The 16457-nt window shown below is 46.5% G+C and overlaps 1 protein-coding gene across 1 annotated transcript in view; it reads right to left on the minus strand.

The window, feature by feature from the left end:
- Window positions 1-16018, minus strand: part of LOC142760411 (uncharacterized) — a gene marked incomplete at its 5' end in the record, with an annotated part of 42640 nt that extends 26622 nt beyond the window's left edge. Inside the window, 3 exon segments of the mRNA XM_075863595.1 lie at window positions 13197-13266; window positions 13574-14599; window positions 14693-16018. Of these exon segments, the coding sequence (XP_075719710.1) occupies window positions 13197-13266; window positions 13574-14599; window positions 14693-16018 (2422 nt within the window).
- Between the last annotated feature and the right edge of the window lie 439 nt (window positions 16019-16457).

Consider the following 16457-nt stretch of genomic DNA (forward strand, 5'->3'; position numbering starts at 1 on the left):
ATGGCCAAAATTAAGTATCGGTGGCTTCAAGGACTTGCCCCTGTCATTCTGGTTGGTTTATAATGTTATGACCCTGATAGGGTCGCAGTGGGTTATTTGTTGTTATGATGTATCCCCTTTTTTGGGGATTCAAAAATTATGGTATTTAAAGTTATTGTTATTTAAATAATAAACGGCTGCTGTGGCCATTAAAATCCAACTCTGTTTCAGTGTCTGCTTTGGGAGGGTAGATTTACATAAGGGGAGAAGCGACTCGACTTATTTGAGTCATGCAACTTTATTTGGTTAAGCTTACAAAATAAACTGACATAAACTGCTAAGTAAATATGGGCCATAATGTATAACAAACCCCCAAATTCTCAAATATCCCACATTTTCAGATTAAATGAACATATATATTATGTACATACCTTCAATGTTTGGAGATTGCTGGCATCATGGCGGCAGATTTTCCTCTACATTACTGTTTTTCTTCTTGGTCCCAAAACCTGAAAGTAAATGACTGAACCTCCTATCACCGTGTATGTAAGCCAAAGCCCCCCGGTTTTCCTGTTGTTCTTCCCCTGCCATGCGGCTCGTGCATGAAGTTCTCCTCTTCTATTGTTCCGGATCCCGACTGGTGACTTCACAAACATCAGAAGCTTCCGCTATTCTCTGTGAGATCCTCATGGTGAAGTATCTTGTGCCTGCTTATCTTCATATCCTGGACTGAGCAGTCGCCCCTCCTAAACCCCAGTTCTTATAGAGTCACAGTCTTTATGACATCATGCAGTGAGGTAACAATGGCCTCCTGTATTTTATCTGATGATGTCACAAATATGACCAAAAGTGACATCTCCTGCTATAGTGTTAATAATAAGTATTTACAATATCACAGTGCAGATTGGTTAGCATTGCTGCCTTGCAGTGCAGAGTCCTTAATAGCGATTAGCAAATTTTCTTTTAAATCGGCCGTTCGTTTCGGTCCAAATTCGTTTTGCGAATCGCAAGTCCCCCGATAGGCCTATCAGACTATTTAACGTCTTCTAGGACTGAATCTAAGTTGGTTACAGTCCTTGAAGACATCAGAGGGTCAAACAAGGCAATCAGGGTACATGCGATTTCACAAAAATAAAAACAAACACACTCAATACATACGCTGTACTACAGTAGCGACACGTCGCTACCGGCAGGTGAGATGACGTAGCTGTCCCATGTGATCACTGTGGCCTGGGATTGGCTGCAGCGATCACAGCTACGTCATCTCACTTTCCGGCAGGGACACGTCAGGAGACCAGGGAAGGTGGTGAGTATGTTTCGTTTTTTTAATCCTCTTCTCCCCTCTTTTTTTTATATAATTGGCAAATTGGCGGAGAGCGCTCACCGGTGGCCACCATTTTGACAATTCTTGCACTGCGAACACCAGAACTTTCACATTTCGACGAATTTTAAGCTTTTGGAAAATTTGGACCTAATTTGATATTTGTCGAATAGGTTTTCTCATCTCAAGTCCTTTATCCTTTCAGGAAATAGTTATTTTGGGCTTTAACTCCTTAGTGACCAGCCTATTTTAGGCCTTAATTTCCAAACAATTTTTTTCGTTTTTCCATCGACGCATTTAAAGAGCTATAACTTTCTTATTTTTGCATCGACATAGCCGAGGACTTTTTTTTTGCGGCATTAGTTGTATTTTTTAATGGCATAATTTCGGATACATATCATTTTTTGATTAACTTTTATTGGAGGGGAATAGAAAAAAACACAGCAATTCCGCCATTGTTCTATGCTGTTTACCATGCGGCATAAATAATAATTACCTTTATTCGGTGGGTTGGTACGATTACGGTAATACCACATACGTATAGTTTTTTTTTTGTTTTTTTTGGGAAAATAACATTTTATTGAGGTTTTACAGAAAGGCAAAATGCGAATTACAATATGCATAAGCGCCACAGTACATACAATATACGAGTAATTGTTAGAATTCACAATAAGAAGACACGTATGTACAATGCGTTATCTCAATATTAAACAGAACATATTATACAAACCGAACAATAAGGAAGTATGAGCTTCCTGGCGTATGTTCACACCACTTGCACCAACGTCAAGGGGAAGGGGGTAAAGAAGGAGGGGATAGAAAAGGAGGGAAAAGAAACGTGCAAGGAGAGAGGTCTCCAAGGACATCAGACCTTTCGGGAAAGTTTAGAAAGTAGTCCCAAACTAGAATAACAATCGTCCTTATCCAATGCAGTGGGAGTCTGCACCCCAGAGGTGTTGAAAGGAGTCATTTTTGCAGAATTCAAACCAGGGTGCCCAGATCTTTCGGTACTTGGCATGAGAGTGATACTCAAGATGCGAGAGCTCCTCCATTCTCGCCAGCTGGGCTCCATCCTAAGCCAATGACTTATTCGTGGCACAACCTCGGTCTTCCAATACAACAGTAATAGAGATTTGGCCGCCGCGAAGAGATGTAACCATAGCTCCCTGGGGGCCCCCCCAGGGAATGTTGGCCATAGGTTTAGGAACACTACACGAGGGGAAATGACAATAGAGGAATGAGTTATAGTATTGAGGACAGTTTGTATCTCGGCCCAAAAGGGGGAGATTTTCTCACACTCCCACCACAAATGTAAATATGTTCCCGGGTTTTTATGACACCTCCAACAATCTGGGGAAATTTCGTTACACATTTTATGCAATACCCAGGGAGTCTTGTACCACCTAGATGTCAGTTTGTATGAGGATTCTTGAGGTACCAAGGGAGTTTCGAAAAACTGCCCTGGTGTCCTCGTCAGAAAAAGTAGTCTTAAGTTCCAACTCCCAAGCTTTAAGAAAAGAGGGCTGTATGGACGAATTCATCTTAATGAGATTATTATAATATCGTGTAATAAACGCTCCCAGGTAACACCTTTTGAGGTGAGTGTAAGTGAGAAAATTGACAGACGAGAAACCAGGTTGAGCCTGCAATTCAGTGAGGGTAGGAACAGCCCCGTTAGTCAATATGGAATCGTACGTGCTGCAGGATGCCTTTCCAGGCAGGGAAGAACAGTCTCGAAACCTCTGTCTGCGACTGCACAAGGTCACGAACCGTCATCAGGGGAGACAAAATTTTGTGCAGAGATTTCATCCGCTCACCTTTCATCCATGTTTGATATGAAGCAGAGGTAAGGGAGTTGCGTGACTTAAAAAGGGCTGCGTTGGGTTTGTTAAGCCACAGAAGGGAGGTAAGGGACATGCCTATGGTGGCCTCCTCCACGAGAACCACAAGTCTAATTGAGGCATTATCAAACCACTCAGTTATCCTGGCTAATTGTACGGAGTGGTATTCGGATTCAATATCCGGAAGCCCTCTCCCCCTGAACGTTTTGTACGAATAAGAGTGTGAAATGCTATTCTGGGTTTAATATTATTCCAAATGTATTTAGAAAACTGTTGTCTAATGGTAGCAAAAAAGGCTCTAGGGAGGGGAATCGGGAGAGTTTGGAATAGATAAAGGAGTTTGGGGAGAATAATAATTTTAAGTATGTTGGTTCTACCAATCCATGAAATATATGGGATATGCCAAGACAGGATAGTGGCTTTAATCTCGGAGAGTAAAGGTGTGTAATTGTATTGATACCAGTGTTCAAGTGAGGGAGTTAAATTAATTCCTAGGTATTTTATACTATCTGAACGCAGTAGGAAGGGGGAGCTGAGTTTCAGAGACTTTAATAGAGCCGGAGTGCAGGAGACACATAGTCCCTCGGATTTGCTAGAAATAATTTTGAAATTGGATAAGTCACCAAAATGGATAAACATCTCTTGAAATCGGGGTAGGGCTGTGGAGGGATTGGTGATGAAAATAAGCAAGTCATCGGCAAATGCCGCTGTGCAATGCACTCTGTCACCAATGGCGACCCCCGACAGAAGTGGCTCCTGACGCAGACTCTGGATCAAAGTCTCAATTGTGAGGACAAAAAGGAGGGGAGAGAGTGGACAACCCTGTCTTGTTCCATTCATGATCTGGAAAGGCCTCGATAGGTGGCCATTTACTCAATCCTTAGCATGTGGGGAAGTGTACAGAGACAGGATTTTGTGAACGAAGAGTTGTTGAAAGCCGAAACGGGAAAGCGACTTGACCATAAAGGTCCAGTCCACCCAGTTGAAAGCTTTCTCTGCATCAGTAGACAACTGAACAAAAGGGATATTTCTTGACCTGGTGTACTGGATCAGATGGAGAACTCGCGTAGTGTTGTGTTTACCTTCTCTCCCCTTAACAAAACCCATCTGCACTGGGTCAATTAGGAATGAGAGTAAGGATTGCATCCTGTTAGCTATGATTTTGGCATATAATTTAACATCCACATTCAAAAGTGATATAGGGCGATAACTACCGCATAGCGAAGGGTAATACCGAAATATGTGCTTCAAGCGCTGAAGGAGAGAAATGTTGAGAAGCGTTAAGAGAGTTACATACTCTGAGGAAGAATGGCAGCAGGACGTCTCCAAACTGTTTATAGTATGAGGCCGGAAAACCGTCAGGACCTGGGGACTTACTATAGGACATACTGGAGAGCGCATCACGGATTTCTTTAAGTGTAAAAGGGGATTCTAGTTGGGTTTTTTGCGTAGCAGTTAAGGTACGAAGAAAGAGGGAGTCAAGGAAAGATTCAATCAGCTCAGTTCTGTCCGCACGCTCCTTGGGTGTCTCTCCAGGACGTAGGTCATACAGTATTTGATAGGAGCAAAACTCAGCCGCAATGTCATTGGTATCCTCAAGTACAGCTCCAGTAGGAGACCTGATTTTGGGGATATAGTTCTGCTGTCTTCTCTTTTTAGCTAGATAAGCCATGAGTTTGCTCCCCTTATCACCATGCATGTAGTGTTTGTGAGCAGCAGAGGTATATGCCTTTGCCGTGCGCAAATTCAAACATTGTTTGAGTATTTCTCTGGAAAGTATAAGCGAGGAGAGAACACCTTGAGCCGCGGACCGTTTATGCTGGTTTTCAAGGTCAGATATTCGGGAAAGAAGGTCATAAATCTCTCGGTTCCTCTCTCTCTTCATAAACGAACCCATGATTATGAGTACTCCTCTGATCACTGGCTGATGGGCTTCTCAGATAGTGCTAGTGGAGACATCCTGCGTATTATTCTCAACAAAGTAGGTCTTCAGCGCCGCCTCAACTCGCTGCTTATTGCGCGACGAGTAGAGGAGAGTTTCATTAAGTCTCCAGTTATATTGCCTAGGCAAAAGGCTGTGTATTGTATGTTGAGAAACATGGACATTGGGGCATGGTCAGACAGGAGAATGTTGCCTATAGAGGGGGAATCTATTAAAGGGAGTTGGCTATCCATGATGAGCAGGTAATGTAGTCTTTGGTAAGAATGATGGGGGTGGGAGTAGAAGGTATAGTCCCTATCCGTGGGGTGGAAGAATCTCCACACATCCATCAATCTTAAAGATGTGAGGAGTCTACGGATTTTCCTCAGAGCTGAGTAGCTGTGAGCAGAGGTTCCCGTGGAGGAGTCCAGAAGGGGCTCAAGCACAATGTTGAAGTCCCCTCCCAGAAACGTTAGGCCCTCAGAGAACTGAGAAAACTTGTCTAGAGTCGCAGATAGCCAAGGAATCTGGCCCGAGTTCAGGCTTAAATATTCCCAATGGTAGTCAGGGTGTTCGCCACTTTACCTTTTATGAAACGAAAGCGGCCTGCGCCATCAGCAATCTGGGAGACAAATTCAAAGGGAATGTCAGACCGTAGAGCTATACTGACACAGTTACGTTTGCCACTATCATTGCATGAATGGAACCATGTAGTGTAAGGTCATTTAGGAAGGTTTGGAATTTTACCTTTCAAGTGGGTTTCCTGTAGCAGCAGCACAGACGAATCCATTTTTTTAAGGGAGTGTTTGACCTGGGAGCGTTCAGTAGGGGAGTTGAAGCCCTTGACATTCAATGTCGTACCCTGAATACGTGACATAAATGCACCAGTATGAAGAGAGAAAGAAAGAAAAGATGAGAAACACAGAAAAGAGAACAATAAGAAGTAATTGTTTTCAAATGCTGTAGTAAAGATATTTGCACTGATCCACAGTGCGGTATTAGTCAGTTAAGCACTGACTGACAGAGAGGCGTGGCGGCGGAGAGAAGAGTGAACGAGTGAATAAGAATATGCACCCCTCATCCCGGCACCCAAACAACAAAAATTCAAGGCAGACTGTAGCTAAACATTTTTAAAGCACAGATTTTAAACCACCTAAAGAGAAAAAGTAAAGACAATAAACCTGTACACAAACATATCTCTAGACAGACATAGAATGGATGCAAATAAAACACAATCCTAAGCAGGGCCGCAAGTCTGTCAGAGAGGATTATTTGCTGGTCTCTTCTTAGTCGGACGGGGTCTGGGATTCAGCCAGACATCAGGCTTAGGCAGAGAGGGAAGAGAGGCTACATCTGTGTAAGGTTTCCAAAAGGGGATGGCGGTATGGTCGAGGTCTAGTGGAGGGCAAGCATTCTCTAGGTCTTCCGCTGAATGAACAATGGACAACCGACCTTGGAAATGATAGGATAGTCCAAAAGGGAAGAGCCATTTCTACGGTATTTCTAGAGATCGGAGACGATCCGTGACGATCCCAAGAGACCTACGTTTGGATAGGGTGGTCGGGGAAATATCCTGAAAAAAAGTCATTTTATGACCCTCAAACATAAGGTCAGGTATATCGCGTGTCTTGCGGAGTACCGCTTCTTTGACAGGAAAAGACAGTAGCTTGCATACAATATCCTTTGGTGGTTCACCTTCTTTGGGTTTTGGACTAGAGCCCTATGAGCTCTTTCAATCTGTAGGTCTGGGGGTGAATCAGGGCTGAGGACAAAGTCTGGAGGGAAGTTTTCCGGCATTCCCCTTATCCGCAGATTATTGCGCCTCCCCTATTATCCTGATCTTCCAGATAGGTGTGAAGAGAATTCAGATGAGTTTGGACAAGCCTGACGTGCCAAGGAGGTCGCATCTCCGTGAGTAAGAAGAGCAGTTTGGGTTTCTTCAAGTAACTCAACTCTAGCTCCAATGTGGTGGACTTCCTGCTTAATATCGTCAAGTTCTCGCATTACAGGTTGTAGGGCTTTCTCGATAATCTTTTGCAAGCCTTTAGTAGAAATGGAGATCATAGAAGGTGGGTCAGGTGCCACTTCTTCCTCCATGTAACTTTCAGCATCAGAAGTGTCACGATGATCGTTAGGCAGCAATGACCGTTTAGTGGAAGATGTAGATCATTGGGGGTGAGTCTCAGTGTTTAGCCTGACCAATTTTCACCATCTTGCTTTGTATATGTCTCTGAGGGAGCCGGGGATGGGAAGGCCACGCTCCAATCACATTTGCTAGCAAAGATTCAACAAATACGTGGAAGTGAGATCAGCCTGAGCGAAGCAATGATCTAAGCGGTGGGAGGGTACCCCAGTGTCTAGAAGGCAAGGCAGCCGTGTAGCGTATGAAGGCCTGCGTAGAGACTAGATGCGGCACTCAAGCAGGTCTAGGCAGGAAAAGATACTCCTGTGGACAGGAAAGGGCAGGGGTTGCCCACTGTAAGGAATGCCAAGCCGAGCAGGCGTGTTAACAAGGGTCCTCTTGGGGTACCCCCCAGTTGGGAAAACGGGGGCAGTTACACTTACCCCCTAACATGCAGGACTAGAAAGCTGCACGCTGGAGGCAGGGATGGGGGAGGCTGGTGTGGTACGCCACCTGTATCCCAGAAGCAGGTGAAGCCTCCTGGTTAGTGTTGAGGTCTGAAGCAGCAGTTCAGTATAGTGAGGCAATCCTCCTCCAACTGCTTTTTTGTGTTGCTATGTTATGAGAGCCATAACTTTTTTATTTTTCCATCAATTAAACAATGTGAGGGCTTATTATTTGCAGAACGAGCTATAGTTTTTATTGGTACCAGTGTAGGGTACATAAATCTTTTGATCACTTTTTTTCCATTTTTTTGTGGAAGATGAGGTGACAAAAACCAGCTATTCTGGCATTTTTGTCTTTTTACAGCGTTCACCCTGCTGATTAAGTAACGTGAAATTGTAATAGTTCGAACTTTTACAGATGGTGGTAATACCAGCTGTGTTTTTATAATTTATTTTTTACATGGCTTTTTTTAAATTTTGAATAACTTTTTTGGACATAAAAAAACTTTAACCGTTTTTTTACTTTAATCCCCCTAGGGGCTTGAACCAGTGATCATTGGATCGTTTGCATGATATAGTGCAATCATAACGTATTGCAGTAAAACTTGATTTTCATAGGATTTTATTAAACGCTGTTGCAGGCAGAGCTTAATATGAGTACAAAGATGGCAGACATGGAGGCCTTCATTTGGCCCCCAGGCTGCCATGATGACGATCTGCACCCGATGGCCGCCTCTCTCTTTCTAACAGCTTAGATGATGGAGCCGTGAGCCTGCTCCATACTCCCGCTTCCCGTCTATGACATAAGTATAGGTCAAATGTCGATGAAGGAGCCGGTTCAGCTCTGAAACATGTTGCATGTTACGATATTAATAAAAGGTTAACATTTGCATGACTCCAGAGGATCATCCTTAATACCGCAAAGGAAACAGCGCCTTCGAAAAGGGTAATTTTTCACCGTCTTGCAGTCAGAATATCCTAGTGCATCTCAGCATTCGATACTGATTATTCTCTGCCTGGGACACTAGTGGCTAGTAGTGCCCCGAACCAGCACTTGGACTATATAGACATATTTTTGACTACCAGGTTGTCGCGTCCCCCAACACAATACCGCCAGGGGAGTGTACACCTCTCACTTTCCTGCCTCTCCTATTTATTGTGAGATGATTCCCTCTGTTGCGCCAAAGAGGGCTTTTCTTTAAAATAATTAAGAAGTATTCGTCGTGTTGCTAAAACAGTCCGTTCCCATTTATTAAAAAGTGTTTTATTGGTTGTTACAGGTTTAGGACTTGCTTTATATTTTTATTCGGTCGCACCTGATTTAACGGTAGGTTTATGAGAATATACTAATGCAACAATGCACTAATGACATCTGCAAAAGTGGGAGTGATTTTCTATAAAGAACATAATTCCCATTGTAGCAGTTATCTTGTAGGGTATGGCCCTTTAATGACCAGCAAATTTAATAGTGACAAATATCAAAATGCTGCACAGATTTTGTATGGCTGTGAAAATGGTGAGAAAATGCAATAACTAGAATTTGGAGGATCAGCGCGTTCTCGCATTATACCGAAAGCCCATAGTTTTGAACTTTGTAAGTCATTGCATTAAAGGGTAACTTAAACGTTTGACAAACTTCTGACATGTCATAGTGACATGTCAGAAGTTTTGATTGCTGGGGGTCCAAGCACTGAGACCCCCTCCAATCGCTAGAACGAAGCAGCTGAAGCGCTTGTGTGAGCGCTCAGACGCTTCATGTCTGTTCGGCTTTTTCCAGAAATAAATGTATCGGTGTACGGACTCAATAAAAAGTCTATGAGCCCGTACTCCGATACATCGGCTTTCCCGGAAAAAAGCCGAACAGACACGAAGCAGCTGAGCGCTCACACGAGGGCTTCTGCTGCTTCGTTCTAGCGATTGGTGGGGGTCTCAGTGCTCGAACCCCCACCAATCAAAACTTCTGACATGTCACTATGACATGTCAGAAGTTTTTCAAACGTTTAGTTAACCTTTAACCCTGTGGTGGCACTGCAGCGAAATAAAGCCTTTCATAGATTACATCTGATCGCTGGGGTTCTCAGCAACATCGACAACCTCTTCATGTTCCTTCCAATCTCTTCCATTTTCGCTGGCCGACGGCTGAGGGGTGTGGCTTAGTAAGGGATGGGGGAAAATGGCTGATCTAGGACCCACACAGAAGAATTTCTCAGGCAAAACAGGACCAAGTGGATTGTTTTGATTTTTATGTATTTTTTACCTTTCGGCTACATGCACACGTTGTGTATTTTACTGTGGAAAACACACAGCAAAACCTCAGGAAAAAAACACACCTGAAGGTGATGCGTTTTTCAGTGCGTTTTCTCCCATTTGATTAGTTTTTCGGTGCCTTTTCATGCTGAGAAATTTTGGTGCTATTTTCCTCTGCACTAGACAGATAGAATTTGCAAGCGGAAACGCAAGATAAAATGACATGCTGCGGATTCTAAACAATACACCACAGGTCAATTTCAGTCCCGAGAAATACCGTACCGTGTACATGAGATTTCTTGGAATCTCATTGAATATGCTGGTACTTTATTACTCTGCACGCATATCCGCTCTCCAAAAACGCACGTAATACGCATAGTGTGCCATCGATCCTTAGTGTTCCTTTATAGTAGTAAAATGTATATGGCTCATATGATGTATTTCTCTTCTGTATGTGTATATTATCCAATGCTTCATGGAATCAACCATATTGGATTATCAGCAGCAAAATAACCATAATAACCTCCCATAATATAAACTAATACCTGACTGCTATATAATATTGAGAAATGACGAGGAGACAGAGCTTTCATTTTTAAACACAATTTATTTAAATAAAATTCCTAACTAAAGCTATTGATCCAGAAGAAGGCAAAAACCCTGCGCACGTTTAGCCAATTTGTGCCACAGGGGAAAATTCCTTGTTGACCCCGAGAAAAGGCGATCAGTCCGAGAACCCAGGATCAGAGCTTGTAATGCAACTAACTAACTAACATCTTACTGATAGCTACGACATTATATGGAATAGTAAGTTATAAGAAGATGTCCAATCCCAGATGTTCTCCACGACGTCCCGGTATCATGCAGGTCGCTCCTCCACTGATCGGACTATGGAGATCACAGCTCGGCTATGGTCATCTCTGCTGGTGAAAGAGAAAGAAAACACTGCCCTCCTATGTCACAGGAGAAGGCCATTTCCATTATACCAGGTCCCTGATGTGGTGTAAAGCAAATGGCCGACTCCAGGAGGGCAGGGATTAGGCCTTTGGTCTGAAAGCCATTTTTTACACAATAAACTTCTTAGACTCACAATTGATGTCCTCCCTCTTTGAGTTTATCTCCTCCTAATGGCCACAAGTAACATGCAATTACCTCCTTCCCAGCTTGGATTTGCCTCACTGGTGAACATATCATATAGCAGGTGTCTTCTGCTTGAACTGTGGGAAACCATCGTTCCCTGTTATCCCACCAAAAAATAGTCATGGACCACTGAGAAATGTTCAGCCTCTATGCAGAACAAACAAGGTCCAGGGTCTAGGAGGACACAACCATGAGAGGCTATGGGATAACGTGTAAGGAATCTTGGCATGTGTGACACGGAGGAGTTATAGGAGGACATCAAACATGGGTCTTGCTAAAGTCATAATACATTCCATGTAGAGATGAGCGAACTTATGAAAAGTTCGGTTCGGCTGGTTCGCCGGATTTCACGAAAAAGTTCGATTCGGACCGAACTAGTTCTGACCGAACCTGAAATTTCCGTGCGCCGAGCATGGTACTGTCCAGGGTGCTGAAAGAGTTAATGGGCTGCACTAACTCTTTCAGCAACCTTGACAGTACCATGCTCGGCGCGCGGAAAATAAAATTTTAATGTGATAAAAAAAAATACGTTCATACTTACATTCCTCCTGTCCGGCCTCCAGCAATGACGTTTCATCCATGTCACCGCTGCAGCCAATTACAGGCTGTAGTGGTGGTCACGCACGTCACGTGACCGCCTCTGCAGCCAATCACAGGCTGCCGTGGCCTCTGCAGCCAATCACAGGCTGCCACGGCCGCTGCAGCCAATCAATAAAAAGCATGCCGCGGCTGCTGCAGCCAATCACAGGCTGCCGCTGCAGCCAATCACAGGCCGAAAAAAAATAAAATGTCTCTCTTCAGGAAACATACAGAAGTTAGGTTCATGTTTAAAGGTGGGTCATGAGATATTCATGACCTTGTGGCTAACGCAGTATTGAAACATGTACATATACACCAGGGGTCTCAAGTACGCGGGCCGCATGCGGCCCCTGGGGCTGTCATCTGCGGCCTGCGTGTAGGAGGAACTACCGCTGTCGCTACGAAATAACAGAGACACACCTTCTGGCGGGCTAACGCTAAGGTTTACACGAAGTCCAGCTAATAGTCCGATAAAGTTCTGTCAACTTGGCCGTTCCTTCTGCCTGCTCCTGTTCCAGCAAGATTCATCAACAACAATGCCATGCAAGAGTTACATGCGGTGCTTTATCAACAACAGTTCCATGCAAGGGTTACATGCAGTGCTTTACTCTGGAGGACACGCAGGGACACTGGCGCGGTTAATAATCTAGCAAGTCCGCCCTGCCTTTGGGCCCAGCTCAGGATGAGTTGTTTGTTCCTATTGGGACTAGTCTTCTGGGCGTACAGTGGCGGTAGTTAGCGAGGGACGTCACTCCAGGAAACAGTCACTGACTAGGGCAAGGGCACTTTCTTTAAGACAGGACTCTAGCTCTTGGTCAGGGGTCTTAAGGTCTGGGCACGGTACCTGTGGCTGTTGGCACACTCCTTGTGCTCCGGCCGGTCCTCTGTCCTTCTGAAGGGTTGTAGCAGCAACACCCATGCTGTTCTTTTGTCCTCTGTCTCCAAGGCTGCAGTGGGGAGTCCACGTTCTGTCAGGCTCCTGCCTCCTCTCTCCCGGCGACCTTCCTTGCAGCTCACTTTCCCTGTCCGGACCCCTGTTCGGCGGTCTCTCTCTCCGGTCCGGACACCTGCTCTCTTAAACCTCTCCTGTTGTCTCTCGTCACCTCTCCGTCCTACTCCTTTTTCGCGCCACTCGCTTGCTCCGTCCCCCTCGCTTGCCGCGCTCCCTGTCACCCGGCCGTGTCCCTCTTCTTCTCTCCTCCTCCAAGTCCCGCAGCGCGAGACTTCGCCCTGTTTGCCGCTGGGCGCATGCGTCATGGCTGTCAGCAGTGCGGCCGTTGCCATGACGCCCAAGACGCTCCTTCGTCCGGAGCCGACTTCTGAGCCACCCGACAAGCCCGTATTCCTGCGTTGGCCCCCCAGGGAGAGGTAAGTACGAGTGCACCCTTACACTTCCCCCTTGGTTATCAAGTTCAGTCCTCTGCACTAAACCTAATAGTCTTGCAAATAGGCCGGTTGTCGGTTGCGAGTACACCTCTGGGGGTAACGCAGTCCACGATTCACTTCCGTTGCAGGTGTTTCCACACACTCCGTTGGGTTCTCTGTCCCTGTCGGTCATGATGCCCAGGGTACGCTAGGGTCGTCTGATGGAATCACCAACCTCCAATCTCCGTCAATATTTGTCGGCGGAGCACTCTGCGGTTCTTCTTGCCTTGATGACGTGACAGATTCTGGTGTCAGAAAGGTACATGGGCGCAACAGGTTGCGATGCAGCCTTCTGCTCGGTCCCTGGTCACCCTCTGGTTTCACTTCATACACAGGAAGCCCGGGGTCAACGTGTTTTACCACCAAATATGGTTTCCTCTCCCATCGGGGTTCCAGCTTATGGCCACGTGCCGCCCTGCGATTCCGCAACAGCACCCGATCCCCTGTATGAAATGCTCGCTGGCGTTCTTTCACGAGGGGCAAGCTCTCTGTGGGCCGAGCTCTCTCCATTTCGCCCTTCGCGGCCCTCAACCGTCATTGATGTTCCTGTACCCATTGTGACGGTGATCGATTGACTTCCACCTCCGGCGTCTCTAACAGAAGATCCAAAGGAACTCGGCTTGGACGGCCGAACATTAATTGATATGGTGTATACCCGGTAGTTCGATGCACAGTGTTGTTATAGACCCATACCAGGTCGTCCACATATTCAGGCCACTGTTCCTGTCGTTCATGCCCGATGGTCTTTAGTAGGCCGAGTAAGGTGCGATTGAATCGTTCGCAAGCCCCATTCCCTTGGGGGTGATATGGGGTCGTTCTGGATTTCCGAATTCCATGTAAGATACACAGCTCCTGGAAGAGATCAGACTCAAAATTCGGTCCTTGATCCGACAAGATGCTTCTGGAGCACCCATACGGAAGGATGACATGCTTCCACAGTGCAGCCGCGGTAGTCGTCGCAGTCTGGTCCCCCGTAGGAATCACCACGGCAAATTTTGAAAAATGGTCCAAGCATACTAACGCATATCGGTGCCCTGAGGTAACTTCTTGGACTGTTAAAAAGTCTATCGTCAGCAGTTCTAGGGGCTCACCCATCACGATGGTCATGGGCCTCTCCGGCTGTTCCGTCGCTTTGTGCAGGACACACTCTGTGCATTCCTTGTAGACATCTTCCATTATTCTTTCCAAGATTGGAGCATAGAAGTGATTCCGGATTATCTGTACAGTCTTTTCCACCGTGAAATGACCTCGGTTCTCGTGCATCCACTTGCACACGGGTTTGACGTCGGCGATGGGCAATACCAACTGCCATATGTCGCGAGATTCCCGTGGGGCCCACACTCTTCTGTACAATGCTCCATCATGGTGTTCCAGTCGCTCTAACTGCCGAACCAATGCTTTAGCTGGTGCTGACAACCTGCTTCGCTCCGCTGCCGTGGGCCTTCCCTGCCAACGCACCCACTTGTCGATGGTTTGGATGTCCTGGTCTTGCTGCTGCCGCTTCTTCCACTCGGCCCTATCATACATCTCAGTAAGATCCTCAATCCCTTGTATTGCTGTCACTACCCGCTGCTGCTGCTGCAGTGGGGGATGAACCACACGTAATGGGGGTATCTCTATTTCTTCTTGTTCCTCGTCCACCTCTCCGACCGGTGTCTCACACGGCTGTCGGGAGAGTGCATCTGCGTTGGTATGGTTCTTACCGGGCTTGTAACGAATGGTATAGTTGAATCGAGCCAGTCGGGCTATCCATCGTTGTTCCATCGCTCCCAGTTTTGCCGTTCCAAGATACGCCAGGGGATTGTTATCCGTGTAAATTTCCACTTGACTACCGACCAGATATTCGGCAAACCGTTCGGTAACAGCCCACACGATGGCCAATAACTCGAGCCTGAACGAGCTGTAATTGGTTGGATTGCGTTCTGACGGTCGCAGACTACGACTACCATAGGCAATGACGCGTTCCACGTCCTCTTGCTGCTGGGCCAGGACCGCTCCTAGTCCCTTCAGGCTGGCGTCAGTGTACAGCCGGAATGGTTGGGCGAAGTCTGCAAAAGCGAGGATGGGTGCGGTCACCAGTCGTGCCTTCAATGCTTCGAATGCCGCTTGTTGTGGCTCCTGCCATTGTTCCACTACACTGGGGCTTCGGCTCCCCTTCTTTTGGGTGGGTTGTCCACAGAGGAGCTGATTCAGAGGACTTGCAATTTTGGAGAAGTCTCGGATGTACCTCCGATAGTAACCGACCAACCCGAGATAGGCTCGTACTTCCGTGGTGTTCTGCGGAATGGCCCACTCCTGTATGGCTTTAATCTTATCTGGGTCAGGTGCAATTCCTGTTGCATTCACGACATGGCCTAAGTATTTGATCTGCTGGCGGCCCAGTCGGCATTTGCTGGGTTTTAGTTTGAGTCCATACCTTCCCAATCGTTCCAACACGACCTGTAGATGCCGCAGGTGTTCTGGGAAGGTCTTTGAAAAAATGACAATATCGTCCAAATAGATCAAGACTGACTCATAATTTAGATCTCCCAGACGATGCTCCATTAGCCGTTGGAAAGTACTGGGCGCATTTGTTAGCCCGAACGGCATCCGGTTGAATTCGAACAAGCCTGAGGGAGTGATGAACGCCGTCTTCTCCTTATCCGCTTCCTTCATGGGTACCTGCCAGTACCCACTTGATAAATCGAGCGTCGTGTAGTACCGAGCCTCCTGCATGGCGGTTGATGATTCTTCCACTCGGGGCAGTGGGTAGGCATCCCTATGAGTACAGGCGTTTAACTTGCGGTAATCCACACAAAACCGGAGCGACCCATCCTTCTTCCTTACCAGCACAATCGGGGCTGCCCATGGGCTCTGACTCTCTTGAATCACCTGTCCGTCTAACATCTTATGGAGGAGCTCTTTTACCTCTCGATACAGCGCGGGGGGTATATTGCGATATGGCTCTCTGATGGGCGGCGCCGCCCCCGTGTGAATCCCATGTTCGATGGTAGTGGTTCACCCAAAGTCCTCTTCATGCTGAGCGAAAACCCAGCCGAAGCATTGCAGAAGCGTCCTCAGTTGCTCCTCTGACTTGGTATCCGGGGCTAGTACGTCCAGTTCGAGTTGGCGCCACAGTTGATCAGTCTGCTCGTTCACGTCGGCCTCACTCCCTTCATCTCTCGACGATGTCTCTTTTAACGTTTCGGCCATGGCCGAGTCCGTCACGTCCTCGGGCCTCACTATCTCAACATTAGCTAGCACTGTGCCGGCCGGTATCTCAATCACCCCTTGGGTCGGATTCAGCACTCTGACGGTCGCCATTCCTTTGGTTATCCGACAGACCGTTCTTCCTACCACCCAGGGTGGCGTACTCTTGAGACTTCGCATGGGTTCCACCATGACCATGGCATCCTTTAAGCGATGATGAGTCCCTACTGAGAGGGGAATGGCGACT

The sequence above is a fragment of the Rhinoderma darwinii genome, chromosome 4 (assembly GCF_050947455.1).
Source record: "Rhinoderma darwinii isolate aRhiDar2 chromosome 4, aRhiDar2.hap1, whole genome shotgun sequence".
NCBI classification, from domain to species: domain Eukaryota; kingdom Metazoa; phylum Chordata; class Amphibia; order Anura; family Rhinodermatidae; genus Rhinoderma; species Rhinoderma darwinii.